We start from the raw sequence: 18,191 nt of genomic DNA, 5'->3' as shown, positions 1-18,191 counted from the left end.
TAGAAAATACACTTAGGAAAATGAGCCGCTGTCACTAACCGTCTTGTATACAAAGTTGAATGGCAATAGCCATTTTACAGAGAATGCTTAGTATTCTTTAGATTAACAAGAACACAAAATAATTGCAGATATTTTAATTCATCTCTTTTTGTTGTCTAATTATAAAAGAAAAGCCTATTAACATTCCTGATTATAAATACATGTGACTTTAAGACCTGAAGTTAGAGCCAATCATTCAAAACGTTAAGAACTGATTCATCCTTTTTTTTTTTTTTTTTTTTTTTTACTTTTTTCTTTTTTAACGTTTACTTATTTTTTGAGAGACAGAGACAGGGCATGAGCTGGGGAGGGGACAGAAAGGTGGGGCAGTCACAGATTCTGAAGCAGGCTCCGAGCTGTCAGCACAGAGCTGGATGTGGGGCTCGAACTCATGAGCCACGAGATCATGACCTGAGCTGAAGTCAGATGCTTAACCGACTGAGCCACCTAGGCACCCTGATTCATCCTATTTCTAATAAAGTTAATGTATACATTTTTTTTTTAAAGTCTCTCAAATCTATTATTTGCTGCTTTAAAAACTCTTTCTGGCTTTGAAGGTACAAGTTGTTGTTTTCCACTTCTTATGTTGGTATTTCTACAGGACAGAACTTCTGAAGTGAAATTCCATGATCTAAAGGATGTGGCATTTAAATGTACCTTTCCAAAAAGGTCTGTAACTATTTTTGTCTCTGCAAATTCATGAATGTGTTTATCTATTTCTCCACGCACTCTGCTGTAATATATATATTATGGGTCTTTTTTACCTTTTTAATTTTTGTGAAGCTGATAGGTGAAAAGTTGTACATCTCACTGTTTTAACTGCCCTGCACTTCTTAAAATCTCAGGCCAGAGGAAATTCCAAGGAAATTTTCATGTTCTTAGTTGGCATTTTGGCCTGCAGCTTTAATCCAAAGTCCTATACAAGGTGATTATACTATGTACACAGTGGTACTCTAAACATTTCTCATCAATTAACTTAATTTTTATTATTATCACCATGTTATAAATAAGGAACCTGGTTAAATAACTTACCCAAGTTTATAGAGTTAATAAGTGGCACAGCTTTATTCAAACTCAAGCAGTCTGGCTCTAAAAACTATGCTGTTAACAACAGACTATGCTACCTCTCAGAAATTCAATTCTAATTACTAAGGTAAGTATACATATATCCAGGCATTATAAAGTTCAAAATTTGTCTATACATCTCCCAAGACAAAAAGGAGAGGTAGAGGGGTTGGCTCTGGAATTTAGGACTTGACTCTAAGCCATTCAGAAGCACTCATGGGCAGGCTCTTTCCTGGTATCCGCTTATAAATCCAAAATCCTAATTCAAAAGCACCTACAATGGCGTTGCTCTGGGCTCCACTGTCCATCAGCTCTTCAAAGCAATACAGCCTTTAGTGGATACTGCCAACCACTAAGGGGAGAGAATCAGAGGATAGTAATTCAATCTACCTCATATAATCCCACCAGACTGTACTCAAACATCTCAGCTCACTATTGCTGGTGTTTTATTTGCTCCACATCTGGATCCCCAAAGTAAAACCAATCTGCATACTCACTTCAAAGCTGGCTAAGCATAAGCTAAATTGCCAAGATACCTAATCACACAAAGTAACGTAAGAGAAAAAAGACAAAGAAAATCTTCCCCTTCTACCATTTATTGAGCACTTAATGTGTATCAGGCACTATGTTAAACACTTTCATGTATTAGCTCAGTTCATGAAAACAACTCTATAGAGAACCAAAACACAAGATGGGAAGTGGACTTCCTGAACCTCAGAATAACTTCTTTCATTCAAGAAATATTTGTTACATAAATATTTATTGAGCATTTACCATGCACTGTTCAAGTTATAAGGAATATAGTGACAAGCAGGATAGCCTCCCACTTAGCCTACTGTAGAAATAGTTACCTGGTGCTATATTTTCAAATGCTGGTCTAGGTGCATCATAATTATTTAGGGGCATTCAACATTCCAAACTTCTGGGCTCCACCTTCGTAAATTCTGATTCAGTAGATCTGAAGCAGGGCCCAAAATTCTGGGTTTGTAAAACTCCCAAGATGCATATGATACACAGTTAGATCTGGGAACCATTGACTGAACTATTTCACTATTACTGTGCTTTAATTTCACCCAAATATCTACCCAATTATCATTCCACAGTCAGAAATCTCATATTATGCCCTGCTTAAAATCCCATCAAATGTACATAGGACAAAATCTATTTTCTAAAGAAACCCTCCCTTAGCTAGTTCCCTGTCCATCTCTTCATCTTCATTATTCCCTATTCCTTTGGTCACACTGCAGTTACTCAAAAACATATTTCATTCCTTTCTCGCTCAGTCTCTCTCAGCCTGAGGTACCCTTCTCAGTATGTGACTTGGCAAATTTATGTGAGAAACTTTTAAGATTCAACCCAGCATTATTTTGTCTCTACTCTGTCTTCCAAAACTGTTCTTCTCCCCTAAATTTCACCACTCTGGTTATTCTGCTACATACACATGACCTTTGAACAGCACAGATCTGAAATGTGTAGATCCACTTATTATATACGGAATTTTTTTTTGATAAATGCAATATAGTACTATAAATGTTATTTTCTCTTTATGATTTTCTTAACACCATTTTCTTTTCCCTAATTTGCTTTATTGTAAGAATACAGTATATAAAACATGTATAAAATATGTGTTAATAGTTATCGGTAAGGCTTCCAGTTAACAGTCAAGTTTTGAGGGGAAGGCAATTAGTCACATTTTTGGGGGAGTCAAAAGTTATATATACGTGGATTTTCAACTGTGCAGGGGGTCAGTGCCCCTAACCACCTGCATTGCTGAAGGGTTAACTGTACTTATCTTCCTCTACAATCCTCAAAGCTTCTTGGAGGCAGGAAACTGCCTCATTCATCTTTACCTTTGTATTCTTAGTAGAGATGTGTGTAAGTTCCACTTGGCTTTAGTATTTAGCCCTAATCTATTTGACTTTGACTTCAGCCCATGGAAGGCTGACTACCCCGCCCTTCAACATTTGTTTTAGGATCCCTGAATATGTGCTTCATCAGTGCTCCCGTAATCCTACAGGTTATGATCATAATTAAACAGAATAATAATGTTAGTACTATGAACAAAGCATACAATTTGGATTTACCATGATTATGTGGATATGCACTTTCAAGTGTAAGTAAGCATTTGGTGGGTATACTAGGTGTAAGTTAGAAAAGCTACTGATTTAAAAAAAAAAAAATCACCTAGCAGCATAACAGTGAGTGGCACCAATACTATATCACCAAAGAGAGAGCAAGTGATACCGCCAGAAAAGGATCTGGAGGCAAAGGGAGAAGGCAGAGAAATTAGAATACCAATTTATTAAAAAGAGGCTAAAGATTTAAGATTATTTCCCTTATCACTCTAATCTATACTCTAATGTCTTTTACTTTTTATTCCTAAACTGATGTGGTCAGGTAAATGCATGAGTTGTAGTTAATGCTATTAATCAATTAAATCAACACCTTTATAATTATGTCTTCCTGGCACAGCTGGAAACACAAGATTTGACTGTTTTCTAAAATTGTTTTCAAGAAGTGTTGTAATTTTCATCATAAGACATGAAAATTTTTATTAAGTTGATTTCTAATCTTATTGGCTTTTTTTTCAAGAGGAGGTTACCCCTAGACAAGCATATTTATTACTTCGAGTATTCTTACGATTAATGATTTGTTGTTCTATTTTCTACCTGGTAATTGCTGCAAAACCCTAATACTTCAAACAGATAATGTTTAAAAATATATATCCTTACTCTTAATGGAAAAAAAACTGCAAACAGTGACATTTAAAATTAAACATGAATTACATTTTCAGGACAGCTAGTTATTATTTATAACTATTTTCTCCAGGAAAATGTCTTCTAACTTCTAATAAACTTAAAAATGAACCTTTAGGATATTCATGTTAAAGAATATTATTCATTTATTCAACAAGTATTTCTTAGTCATCTCCATTGAGCCATATACTGTTCTCAGCAAGACTGATTAACAAAACAGACCATGTTACTTGTCCCATGGAGCTTACATTCTAGGACAAATATACCATTATGTTTCTTGTCTTTATTCAGTAGCAGTTAGTAGGTCAATCCCTAACTGACACATTTGCCCTAGGAAAAATCTTTCCATAAAATCAAATAACAAAAATTTAAGACACAAGAAAAAAGTCTACAAAAATTAATCTGTGCTTATAGAAGATGTTACAGTATACAACAAAATTTGAATATGAATCCATTTTTCTCTGTGTATAATACCTGTGTACATATGTAAATCAATATGTATATATGTACACATATACATACAGACATGTAACTTACAAATGCTTAGATAAAACCTGAAAAACACAATATACAGTTAGCAAATTCATAGTTTCAAGATGGCAAGATCCCAGAATATTTTGTACTTCAAAATTCATCGGTGAACTGATACTATTATGTACCTGCATTTGTCAGAAAAGTCTGAAAGAAGTAGTCATCTCACGTTTCAATTTGTTTTCCAGAAAGACTAATTAGAAAGGAGTTAAATGTTTTCTTCATTTCGGAAATGAAGCAGGAATGATCATATTTCTTTCAGAGAAATGGAAAGTGGTGACTGAGTAAGCAATATAATTCAATATTTTCAGTCTCTCGTTCTCATCTAATTATTGGCTTTTAAATTTGGCATTTCATAATTAATCTGAAATTATAAAATCAAGTGAAATGGTTTCCAAAGAAAAATACTCAGTATACATATACTTATTTGAGTTTTGAAAGGAACTTAAATTTCTTGGTTTAAGTGTTTACTATCTTACTAGCTTGGCAATATCTTGTAAATATCCACAATTAGGGAAAAGATAGATTATTCTCCTTCCAATAACCTCACAGAAATGCTTAATACTCGATTTTCTAATGCTGCAGTAAAATAAACAGGGAAGAAAGATTTACTGTTTTAAATTCAGGGTACATTCTGGGGCGCCTGGGTGGCGCAGTCGGTTAAGCGTCCGACTTCAGCCAGGTCACGATCTCGCGGTCCGTGAGTTCGAGCCCCGCGTCAGGCTCTGGGCTGACGGCTCAGAGCCTGGAGCCTGTTTCTGATTCTGTGTCTCCCTCTCTCTCTGCCCCTCCCCCGTTAATGCTCTGTCTCTCTCTGTTCCAAAAAAAATAAATAAACGTTGAAAAAAAAAATAAATTCAGGGTACATTCTGAAAAAAAAATCTGTATCACATCTGAGGTAGCATTAATGTGAAAATGTTCTATTTATACATTAAATAAACTTATTAATTAGCTAACAGATTTACATCTGTTGACAATATTATGTACTAAAGTTCTGTCTGTAAAAGGAATATGCTTTTGTTTTTAGATTATTCCTAACTAGTGATTTACATCATCTCTCTCCTGGTTCAGAATTGGTATTGGGCCTCTCAAAAAAGTCTTTGATCCTCTGCTATATATGAAGTACTAGATATATAAAACCAAAAATGTGTATGTGAAGGTATTACTCTAATTTTAGCTTGTATCACAATCAACTGGCAGGATTCTGGAAACAGATTATTGGGTTTTTGATCCAGGAGAGCTGGATGGGGCCTGAGAATCTCCATTTGTAACAAGTTAGCAGGTAGGTACCAATGATGCTGCTCTGGAGAATACTTTGAGCCCCTCTACTCTAAGAAAATACTTTATGTGTCTTTCAAAAATTCCCAGAGAAGTAAAAGACTGTTCAACACCCAAAAATGGTTAACTTTTTTTTTTTTCAATCTGCCCAAATGCTTTACATGTACAGGAAACATATCCAATCTCTCATATGTTAGCATTGCCAAATACTTAGGAACTCAAAAACTACAAAATACACTAAGGACTCAGACTAGATTAGACACTGGTCGATCTGTGATATACATCATCATCAGTAATGGAACTTTCTTCCCAGGTATTTGTGCTTAAATCCCAATCCTGGAAATTCAAATGGTAGACCTGGAATGTGTCTTTCAAAAAACAATCTCTCAGATGATTCTGTTTAGCACTCTGAGCTATTCAAAGTTTGTATTTCATCTATCAGTGCTTGTAAAGTTTAAAAATTCCTGAATCTCATCCCAAAATTATCAAATCCGAATGTCTACAGGTGGGTACCTGGGAATCCTTATATTAAGTAAACACCCAGGTGATTAAGTCACAGAAATTTGAGAACCACCAGCAGGTCTTATAGCAGAGATTTAACAGGTTAGCCAGCAAATTTTGAAAAATAAGAAAAATTTATTTTTAGCTGCAACTACATATACATACTAGACAACTACGTTTGTCAGGCAGAACACTGCACTCAGTGGGTTGGGTGATGCTGTGCAGAATGAGGCACAATTGCTAGGAATAAGAAGCTAATGAATGGTACAGCTCAGTGACAAGTGAGTAATAAAATACAAGAGCATAATTAGGCTTCAAAGATGACCAATTAAAAAACATAATAACCATAGAATGATTTTTTTAAACCTTTTAAACAATTTTTAAAATTCACCTTTAAATCTCTTTATGAATGTCACAAACATCAAAGGGGTTGAGAATCACTGTCCCTGAGTAACAGCTATGTGTTAATGGCTTTCCCCAAAGCACATCACCTCCTCTATTATTCTTCTCCCTTTACGTTTTAGCCACCTCAGCTTGTAAATGATTTTGTTTTCTTTATTATATTAATAGAACTGACACTGGAACTTAAAGAAGGTCAATGACACTACGTGTGTGTGTGTGGATGTATGTATTCAGAAGAATGTGCCCTTAATTACTTGCTTAAATATAACAGAAAATATGTAAGTTACAATAAGTACTTAATAAAAAAATTCACATGTATTGAAATAAAGGTGTAGACATAGAAATCACAAGCTGAAGATTTTTATTTAGTTCTAAACCCTGACCATAATGAAGATCCTCGAAACAATGACAAAGAAAAAGCTCTCCTAAGCAAATGTCTCGGTCCTCCACCTACATTAATCAATCCTATCCAATGTTACCCAATAAATTTTCCCAATGAATCCCCTGATCCTGTTTCCTTTATATAAAGGAAGTAACACTATCAGTAAGTGGCAGGGCTCAGATTCCACCGAAGACTGAAGCTCCCATATTTAATATAGCCTATGCCTTTCCACAAATCAGATGCTCAATAACTTTTAAATGGAAAAATTAAAGAAATTTGGGGATGTTTTTACTTAGGAATAGAAATAACTACCTCCAGGTATTTGAAAAGGATGTCATACAGATTCAGTGATTTTTTTCAAATGCAGAGAGTAATACATGGGAATTAAAAGATGGCAGGCTTTTTGCTCAACAGAGTTAAAACAGTATTGAAGGTAAACTTTATGAATTTTTAAATTGTGTTCCCGTTCTGGTGGCAATGTAAGAAAAAGGGAAAAAAAATCATATTCTGGATCATCTAAATAATCTCTACATAAGTCTATATTGTTGCCACAAACTTTGTATGTTTGAGGTTGCATGTGTTTATGATCAAATTGGTACCAAATGATCACTAAAAGGAATAGTTACATTTTTTTAAAGTGCACACTCAGACGTACATCTCAAATGTTCACAGGGATTGCTTTGATCCAAAAGAGATCTAAACATTGGTCAGTGTCAAGAAATACTGGAACAAAAGAACTTTCTAACATTTAAAGCTGCCAAAAATGAATAGACTGTTTTATGAGAGTGCTTCTGTGTATGTCAAAATTCTCAAAGCAGACTGGCCAAATAAATAAATACAATTATAGAGGATGCTTCCGTGATGATTGGTATTAATAACAAAACTTAAATCCTGGTCTACATTTTGCAAGAACCCCAAACTTGAAATCACTGTACTAAAAAATAAAAGATGGACTACATAACAGATGCATCAAAAACTAATTACTCAACTGTGGCCTGAACCATCAACAACTCAATGCTCTGCTTGACAAATTAGATGCACAATTATCTGCTAAACAAATGAATATACAATAATCTGTTACAGGTCAAGTGGTTAGGTGCTGGAGCAATGGTCCTGGGTTGAAAAAAATTTTTTGAACCACTGAAATAAATCAACTTGCTCACATTACCCAAGAAAAATAGCACTTCCTCGATTCACAGTGAAGGCTGTGACTACTGGTTTGACATATAACCCATTTAAACATTTTAGCTATGTTATCTGCAAAGGCAAGCAATTTCCAACTCTCCTCTGCAAACAGATTAAAAGACATTTAATGATTTCCTGACACCAAAAGAGTATGGAAAAGTAGGCTTTCTTAATTTGCCATCCTCTAACAGCCAAATAAAGAGCCTTGTGAATATTTTGTTTTCCTCTACCATCATCACTATGAAGAATGATTACTTTAAAACGTTTTTTTTGTTTTATTTATTTATTTATTTATTTATTTATTTATTTAGAGTGAGCATGAGCAGGGGAGAGGTAGAAAGAGGGAGAGAGAGAATCCCAAGCAGGCTCCACATTGTCAGCACAGAGCCCAACGTGAGGCTCAAACTAATGAACAGCGAGATCATGACCTGAGCCAAAACCAGGAGTTAGACGCTTAACTGAGCCACCCAAGCACCCCAGAAAAAATACTTTAAAACAGCATATCTACACACACACACAAATATCTCTATTTAACCTTCAAAGGCCAGGCATTCGTGGAGAAAAAAAACCAATGTAGAGGAAAAGCATCACCAATATTCTACTACTATTACAGGTTTACTAATGGTGTGGCCCAAAAGATGCCATCTGTTCGTAGACTGTCCCAAAGAAGGCTTGAATGATTCTAAATATGAGACTTCAAAAAAGTGAAACTCTTCTGAAAAAACATAATAATTATAATATGAACCTAATAATAGTTTCTAGTTTATTAAGCCCCTACTTTGTGCCAAGAACTCTTGAGTGTTTCACATGAGTTAATATCTTTTTTTATCCTCACAACGATCCTAAAAGGCAAATATTCTTATCCTAATTTATAGATGAAGAAAGTGAGATCTACAGAGGTAAAGCAACTTGTACAAGACCACATAGCTAGTAAGTGGCAAAGCAAGCAGCCAGCCTCTAGCACCTAAGTTCTTAGCCATTAGTCATTCTACTTCTTTCTTAAGGAACCTGAAATGAAAACCCTAATCCACAGAAGAGACTCTAAGCTTCCCAAAGTGCACAGCAAGAACAATTATGGTTGGTATCTGTAGAATACGAATTCAGATGATTTGCAACAAAAACCTATAGCCCAGTCATTACAATACCAGCAATGACCAAGAGTCCTAGATAAGGAGATAATTAATAATCTACATCAAGACAATGAAATACTATAATAAGACATTTGACTCATGTAATCAGGGAACCCCACTAACATGGTTAAAAATGAATAGTCCACGCAGGGCAAACTGGCATTAATCCAGGAGACAGCTATATGGATACTAGAAGAGCCAGTTTCTTTTCATTTTTTAAATCACGAACTCTATGAATGCAGGCATGGGAATGCTAGGTACTATCTTTCATACCATACAGATAGCCGGTCAGTGGCAGAACAAGGCCAACATGCATATAGAACAAAGATATATAAACCAAGTAATATTCAAGAGAAAGTCAGAAATTATACTCTGAGGACATCACTTGAGACTCTGGATTTAACTATTCTCTCAACCAAAACTAGACTGTGTAAGCCAATTAACTGCCTAACCCCTTTAAACTAGCTTGAGTTGTATCTTGTCATGTGTAAGCCCATGACTGCCTTACCCCCTTAAACTAGCTTGAGTTATGTCTCTTCACTGCAATAGAAAGCATCCCAATATACTTATAAACTTCAAGTATTTCATACTTGAAGCAAACTTTAATGATGACCAAGTACAAGAAACTGGCACTCTCCAACACTGCTGGAGACTATAAACTGGTCCAAACTTTCTGAAAGTTTAGAGCAGACTTAAGAAACATTTGCTAAAGATGAAACAAGGTAAAGACACATTCCATACATTTAACTAGCGAATTTCCTGCAGTCATATACATATGCTTCTTTTGGTAAACTTTTTTTACTCAGTGCTCCAATATAGAATTGGCAAGCACTAAGTTTTAACATACCTTAAAATAGGGTACTGATTTACTTTCAAGGCCAAGTATGTATGATATAGCTGTATTTACTAACAAAATTTTTTTAGCCTGGTTCTAATAGATACTATAAACATTTCTGAAAGAACAAAAAAAATAAATTTCAAGATTCAAGGAAGTTCCAAAGTAACACAAGGCATTTCCAAGCATAAGAAAAATTCCTATGAAAATTAAGACATAGAAGAGAGGACAATAATGACTTCCAAAAAACCTTTTAAAAACCTTAAAATCTTTCTCTGCTTTCTCTTCGTTCATTCAAATATTTATTAAGAACTCACTGTGTGTATTCTCTTTTACACCACAAGCTTCCAATTATTCCCATTTGTGATCTTGCCCATTGAAATGTTTCAATTTTATAATTGAAAAAAGGAGAGAGGGTCACTTTAGAGAAATCTAGTTAGCATCTTAATTTACAAGATCTCTAAGAACAGAAATATATCAGAACTCTTAAGAACTTAAACTTACTGCCTTTAAATCTTATTTTTCAGTTGGCAAAACAGATTCTCACAAACTATTAGGAAAAGAGAAGCAGCACAGGAAATTGTTACAAATGAGTGAAAATTGCAGTATTAAGTGGCAGACACTTAATTTGCCTAAATATATTGTGACTTTCAAAACAAGTAGGTGAAGAACCACCATAAGTTATGTTCCATCACTAGATTTTTGAACCACTTGCAAAACAATAAATTTTGAAAATCACACTGTGAAATCATCTTTATGTTTAATATTATAAGTAAATTAAATTTTAAAAGGAAGAAATACTCCAACGGTTGAGATCACCAGAACTAAATGGTATCATCTTGGAGGTGATTTTCTTATGAAAATAAGTCATTTCAATTATTTTTAAAAATCATTTAAATAAGTTACCAATTAAGTGTAACTTTATTAACAACAAAACAGTTACAGGCCATTTTAATCAATAAGTATTTCTGAAAATGTACTGGCAGATCAAATCTGAGTCCCTAGAAAAACTTAATTCTCATTTTACAGGAGCTTAACCTTATGTCCGATAAAGCTTCCCCTGGCAACTGTTCTCTGTTGTTAACTTTAAGTTGGTTATTACACACAAACCCTTAAAATACAACCACCTGAACATATCCATTAGAATGGTCATTATCACAAAAACAGAAATTAACAAATGTTGGGGAGGATATGGAGTAATAGGAACCCCTGTGCCTGCTGGTGGAAATATAAAATGGTGCAGCCACTATGGAAAACAGTATGGCAGTTCCTTAAAAACTTAAAAATAGTTACTATACGATCCAGCAACATACTTCTGGGGATATATCCAAAAGAACTGAAAACAAGATCTATAAGAGATATTTGTACACCCGTGTTCATAACAGTACTATTCACAACAGCCAACACGTGGAAGCAACCTAAGTGTCCACCGAAAGATGAATGGATGAACAAAATGTAGTGTATATTGGCCTTAAAAATAAGGAAATTTTCACACAGGCCTACAACATGGATAAATCTTGACAACACTATGCTAAGTGAAATAAACCAGTCACAAAAAGACAAAAACTTTATGACTCCACATACGTAAGGTATTCAGTAGTCAAATTCATAAAAACAGAGTGGAATGATGGTCATCAAGAACTAGGAGGGGGAAACTAGGAGAAATGCTTAATGCTTTCAGTTTTACAAGGTAAAAAAATTCTAGTTACACAACAACATGAATACACTTACTCTTGAACTGTGCACTTAGAAATGCTTAAGATGGGAATTTTTACATTATGTGGGTTTTTTTTTAACCACAATTTTAAAAAAACCTCACAATCACTTCAAAAGCTATGGAAAAACAACTCATGAGGAAATCACTTAAATTTTGTTTTTATAAATGTAGATTTTATATATTTCATTTTTCTGAAAGAGTCATGTCTGGCAAATGATATGGGTTTGGTAGTCTTTATTGCAGAAACGTGAATTTTAATCTAAATCTCAATATACATACAAAAGAGTTAATTCTTGATGCTCCAAGAAAGAGAGGTATAAAATTATTTTTAAAATTCCAAGATCTAGTTATTTCAAAAATTCTTGCCAAACTTTTACCAAAAATACTGAGCAATATGATTGACTTAGCTTCAAATTCTTTTTCTAGCTCTGTAGTTAGGCAGAAAACATACACAATACATACACCACAAGTCGCAGAAAGCTGGCTAAAATCCCCCAACTGATAGTTAGTCCCATCATTAAAAAAAAAAGAAACAAGATAAAAAGAGAACATTCGTATGAATTAAAATCAATTTCTTAATAGAAAACTATCTAACAACACATTTAATTTTGATTATTTTCTCCTACTTTATAAACAGACTTACGTTAACAATCTTAGATAAAAATACAGTATTTTAAGGGTGCCTGGATGGTTCAGTCAGTTAAGTGTCCCAACTTTGGCTCAGGTCATGATCTCACGGCTCAGGAGTTCAAGCCCTGCATCGAGTTCCGTGCTGACACCTCAGAGCCTAGAGCCTGCTTCGGATTGTGTGTCTCCCTTTCCCTCTCTCAAAAATAGAAAACATTAAAAAAAATTTTTAACAAAGAATATATTATTTTAAGAAGTATCTATATGTTAAAAATTACATTTTAAGAGGCCGTATCTACGAACAAACTCAGTAATCTAATCCAAATCTTTAACATTCATGTATGGTAACAGTTTTTTTTTAATTTCACCAGCAAACATAATCAACTGTTAGGAGTTCTTCAGAAAACATCAGTCAAGACTAATCTTCCTCAGCCTCCTACACATCATTCTTAATATACAACAATAGAATATAACCACAAAATCTTAACTTTGGGCCCACACACCGTTAGTGCTGCAGACAATGGAAATCACCAGGTAAAGATTGGACATTCTCCCAATGGCACAAAATGCTTTCCAGTGGACTACAGGAACAAACTACCACAGTTCAGGTAAAAGACTGCACTAATACAGATTTCATACAAATCAAGCCTCAAAAAATCAGACTAACATACAGCTTGAAGCCTTGCCTTGAGACAGAGGCCAGTAGTCTTACCTGGAGAAATTCATAAGCAAAGGAGTTTTTCTATTGTGTAGGTTCACATGTTTTACCAGGAGTATTTTATCAACTTACCATGTTTAGCAAAGATAAGTATTTATGCAACTATCTACTCTTAACTGTGGAGTCAAGACAAAAAATGTTTTAAGTTACTGCCACTCCTTGCACATACCTTTAAGTTACTTGCACATACCTTACTGAAATAAACTCTAAGGCTAGTATATTTGTTTACAACTCTAGTCTCTGATGCCCAAAGTAAATACAAGTGCCTGTTTGGGGAGGAAACAGCAGGGTAAGGAATTGTGAAGAAGGGACCCGAGAGTAGAGAGAACAGATGCTCAAGAAGAGTAACCGATGCTAGCTGCCAACATAACCCAGGGATATACTGTTTTAACTGGAAAAGAACCCCTTTTAAAGCTCTAAATCCAATGTTGGCCTTCATTTTTAGGAGATTTAGAAAAAATCTATGAAGGCGGGGAGAAGAACTAACATAAATATTTGGAAACACTTGCAAAAAAGTTTTTAAGTGTTGTGGAAGTTTAAATAGAACTTTAACAGGTAATGCATATTTCCAAGTATACAGTGTTCCCAAGATTCCTAAACCAGACATACAGTGAACATTATCTCATGTAATGTTGACAATAACCACTGAGATGGTTGCTATTATTATCATTCCAAAAGGAGGAAATATGCTCAACAGCATTCAGTAACTTGCCCAAGTTCACAAAGCTAACAAGCGAAAAAACTGGACTCTTAACTAGAAGTGTCTAGGTCCAGATCCTATACTCTCAACTACCAACCATGCTCTTCTTCAAAAAAGAGGAAAATCAAAGTACAATTGTAACAAGAGAAAAGTTTACTAATAAATGAGAGCTTCTTGACTTTAATGGCCAAAGTTAAAGAAGTTAAGAAATGTCCATTCTCAGAAATTTTACTCTAACGATCCAATAACTGTTATTGGAAACTGAAGGAGTCTGGCCTGACACCTTAAAGAGAACAATGAACCTCTTGACATTACTCTGAAATCTAAAAATCAGTATTAATGTGCTATTAAATTAAGTCCAGGCCCTACCTACCACTAAGAAATCAACATGAAATTCCCTGTTAAATCTATTGTAACTATTCCATCCTGTTGTGATTTCTTCCAATCCTTCAGTTTTTTAGTTTCCTAGAACATCTTTAAGAAGACAAATTTGTCTTCCCAAACTGGACTCTACAGCACATTTAAAATGGAAAAATTGTAAGAAGAAAGTACCTTGCCCCTCAATCTCAGTTACCTTTTCAGAAAGTTTTAAAATTATTAGTTAGAAAAAGATAAAAACCAGATATCTTTAACAAACATCTAAATGTTGTTGAGTAGCTATTTATTAAGTGTTTAACTTAATTTTTCAGTTATAAGAACCTCTATATTAAGAAATATGATGCAATCCAAGTTTGCTAAATTTTCAAATGAGAGTATTTTGAAAATAACACATGGGACTGAGCAAAATCTAAGAACTAATTTAGAATTGGGGGGTGATGCACAGTAACTAATTAATTCAAATATATTAAAGCTGCTTGTGATAATCTCAACTAACTGCAAAGAATTTACAATTAAAGAGAATTGCATATAAAAAAGAAATGATTGGTGTATAACTTGATGCACAGTATTAAGTATGATTCAGCACAGAATAAGAACTGAAAATTGGCACTACACAGAGGTAATCTGCCTCACGTTTATAATATAGCAGCTTCATCATTTCATTAAAAGCATTGTAATCATTTCCGCAAAAATAATTGCAATTAATTCCTGTCAACTCTTGGAATTAAGTCCAGGCCTATTTACTCTTTGAATTTTATAAGGGTTTTCTCTGGTGTACAAAGAGAATTTATCATTCTACGAAATAAGGACCAAAATGGTATCTACGAAATAGCAAGAACATATAAACAAGTTTATCTTCTGCTAATACTGATTAGGGAAGTTAATCTTAATCTCTCCCAGAAGAGTGGAAGGACTTTAAGGAGTAAAGCCAGTCTACCAACCACAACTCTTACTATATAAATCTCCAATTCCTTAAAAACGATTTCCACAAAGGTTAAAATACCAAAAATGTACCAAATTGTGTGAGGGGCTGGGGGGGGGGGGGGGGGGGCTCAATCCCACTGGATCCATTTATAATTCTTAATCCTATAATGTACCATTTAGACTCAAACTTTAAGGTGTTTTAAAAACTTGCATTAAGTTCTAACAGAATGATTATTTACTTCGGATACATCTTGAAGGTTTTCCTTTAATATGCTTCAATTTCATGAAAATGAGACCGTTCTAAAAATTTCCATGCTACATTGAAACTTGCTGCGATCACATACTTTTTCAGTCTCACATATTAATTTATAACGTCTGGGCTCCCTTGACAGCTGATATAAACACAAGAATCCAATTGTGATGCCCTCTTTAAAATGTTGCTACTTCGCCAAATTCCCGTTACTCCGACTCCTCAATCTAGACAAGTTTTTCAAGGCGATTAAAACAAAACAAAACCTGCACGTGCAAACTAAAGTTAGCATCTTCAGGCCGTCGCGACAAATCCCTAATGCACAAAGGCAAAGACACCCGCCGCGACTAGACAACCGCACCGTAAGGTCTCATCTGACCACGCGAGCCCCTGGGTGGGAAACCCAGGGCCCCGAGCCCACTGGGAAGCCAGGACCAGCGCGCAGGGTCCGCCCCGGGGCCGAGTGTTCAATGGAACTGGAGAGAATGGGGGCGGGAAGGAGCGGAAGCTCGGGTGCAAACGGCGGCGACCGAGCTGCGGCTCGTCTCTCTTCCCGGGGTTTTTGGGCCAGGGAAAGTCCACCCGGATGGGGGTATAGGGCAGGCCGGGTGATTTTCAAGGCTAGCAGGAGGGCGGCGCGAGGCCCCGGCGGCCGGGAGGGAAGGGCCAGCGGGGCTCAGCCCCCGGCCCCTGAAAGCACTTTCGAGGCGTCTCCCACCCCCCACGACAAGATGGCGACGTGGGCAGCGGGGGAGCCCGGCCGGCGAGGCTGGGGGGAGAGAGGGGAGGGGAGAAGAGGCAGAAACAAAAAGGCGGCCCCCTCCGGAGCGCTGAGGCTGGCCCCCGAGCCCGTGGCGGCGGGCGGACGGGGGGCGCCGGCGGAGAACGCGACGGACGGAGGAAAGGGGCTTACTTTTTCTTGTCGTTCGCGCCGCCGGCGCCCTCCATGGCGAATCGGTCCCCGCGAAGCCTTCACGGCCGGCCGCCCCCAGGCTCGCTCCGGCCTAAGCGCTGGCTCCCTCCACACGCGAGGAGAGAAGGGGAGGCACGTCCAGAGGTGGGAGGTGCAAGGCGGGAACCCCCTCGTAAACCCGGAGGCAGGAGCAGCAGGCGGCAATCGTAAGGGTCCAGGTCCGGCTCTGAAGAGCCTCCCCTCAGGCAGCTTGTCAGGGCCCCGAGCACCGGACGAAGCGGCGGCGAGGCCGAATCTCGCGTCCCCTCAGACGAGGCGTCTCTGTGCACTGAGGAGCTGAGGCAGCGGCAGGGGGCGGGCAAGGGCGGAGGCGCGCTCGGGGGCGCGCGGGATGGGGCGGGGGGGAGGAGAGTGTCGGGGGCGCGCCCGCCCGCGGAGCCCGGCTCGCGCTCACGCAAGCCCGCCTCACCTGAGGGGGAGGCGGGTTCCCTGAGAGCCAATGGCGAGCGACGCCGGCGGCCAGTCCCACCCCAGCCCACGTCTGTCTCAGCCAATCAGGAAGCGGTCAGCTGAGGCACAGCTGGGAAGCGCTGCCGGGCTCACGTGCTCGTCTGTGTGCAGCTGCGGAGGAAAGAGAAAGGAGCTGGGGTGCGGCCAACCTGGGTCTGGGGACGTTTTGCCTTCTCCTAGGGAAAGCAGTGCCTGGCTTTGGGAGGCGCTGCTGAGAAGGGATTTGGGTCTCAAGCCTGCATCGCGTTTCCTGCTCCCGGTGCAGCAAGTCTTGGCGATGTCTTTCTCCTCTCTGGCTGTGCTGTGCAAGGTTGCTGACAGCTGTGCTGAGCCCCAGTTCAACAAAGCAGACTTTTAACGTCGTGACAGCTCTCTTTCGACCCTTTGCTTATATGTTACAATGGGGTTTTTCTTGCCAGGTTGTCCAACCACGGGGGCCCGGTCACCGAGCGCCCTTTTTGCCATGGAACGCAAGGGTACTCTCCTTGTCCACTAAGTTTTTCTATGAAGAAGTTTGATTACTGAGTAAATGCAAATAAAAATATAAAGCAAACAAACGCCTCATGCTGTAAACTTCTCAAGGGAAGTAGTTAAGGTAGCAGGGAAATCTTAAAATCTGAAATTAAGCATTTACAAATAGGTGTCAGTGGCTTTAATAAAAGCGTAAACCAGAATTTCAGGGCTATGGAAGGAAAATGGCTTTAGGTAGACTTTCTTGTTGTTTGTAAAAGAGCCCACAATAATCTTAGATGGACTGGGAAAAATGGAAGATGACCCTTGGTTTGGGACTCACCACCTTTAATTCACTATATAGACTGGAAAGAGGAAGGATTCTTCTAATCCCCTGCCCAGACTTGGGCAGCGGACTGCTGAACCGGAGTTAACTCGACATGGTGGCGGCCAGTATTGTCTGTTTGCTAACATGACTTTGCAAGCTACTGAATAAAAATCACTTTTTGCCTTTGAAAAAATATATTTCAAACCTGTAAATCTTTTAAACGAAAGAAAAATGTATTTTGAGTTCAACAAAAAATCATTGCGCTTTTATCTCCACTTGATGCTGGATTATTTTACTTCTCATATTTGCCATATTATATTGTTACAATCTAGCTTAGAGTGGTATATTAATGTGGATATCTATATTGGATTCAGTTATATTGTTGTGTAAAAACAATAGTCCATCTAACACAGCATTAAACTCTGTTAAAAACCTATTCACTAGACCCATAAAGATATAAAGACTGATCTTAATGTTATTTTTTTTTAAGTTTTAGTACTACATTGCTGAATGATATGTCTTCTTGAAAAATACCATTGGAAAGGCCTGAAAAGAAGAAAGGACCAAAAATA

At 37.3% G+C, this 18,191-nt stretch overlaps 1 protein-coding gene across 1 annotated transcript in view; it reads right to left on the bottom strand.

The window, feature by feature from the left end:
- The window catches only part of HIF1A (hypoxia inducible factor 1 subunit alpha), a 42,466-nt gene extending 25,440 nt beyond the window's left edge, over window positions 1-17,026 (bottom strand). The window contains exon 1 of the mRNA XM_043556306.1: window positions 16,332-17,026. Coding sequence (XP_043412241.1) covers window positions 16,332-16,366 — 35 coding nt within the window. The 5' untranslated portion in view covers window positions 16,367-17,026. The remainder of the gene's footprint in view (window positions 1-16,331) is intronic.
- Between the last annotated feature and the right edge of the window lie 1,165 nt (window positions 17,027-18,191).

This window comes from Prionailurus bengalensis, chromosome B3, assembly GCF_016509475.1.
Source record: "Prionailurus bengalensis isolate Pbe53 chromosome B3, Fcat_Pben_1.1_paternal_pri, whole genome shotgun sequence".
NCBI lineage: Eukaryota > Metazoa > Chordata > Mammalia > Carnivora > Felidae > Prionailurus > Prionailurus bengalensis.
Note: the sequence above shows the minus strand (reverse complement) of the source record. Positions and strands in the feature narration are given on the sequence as shown.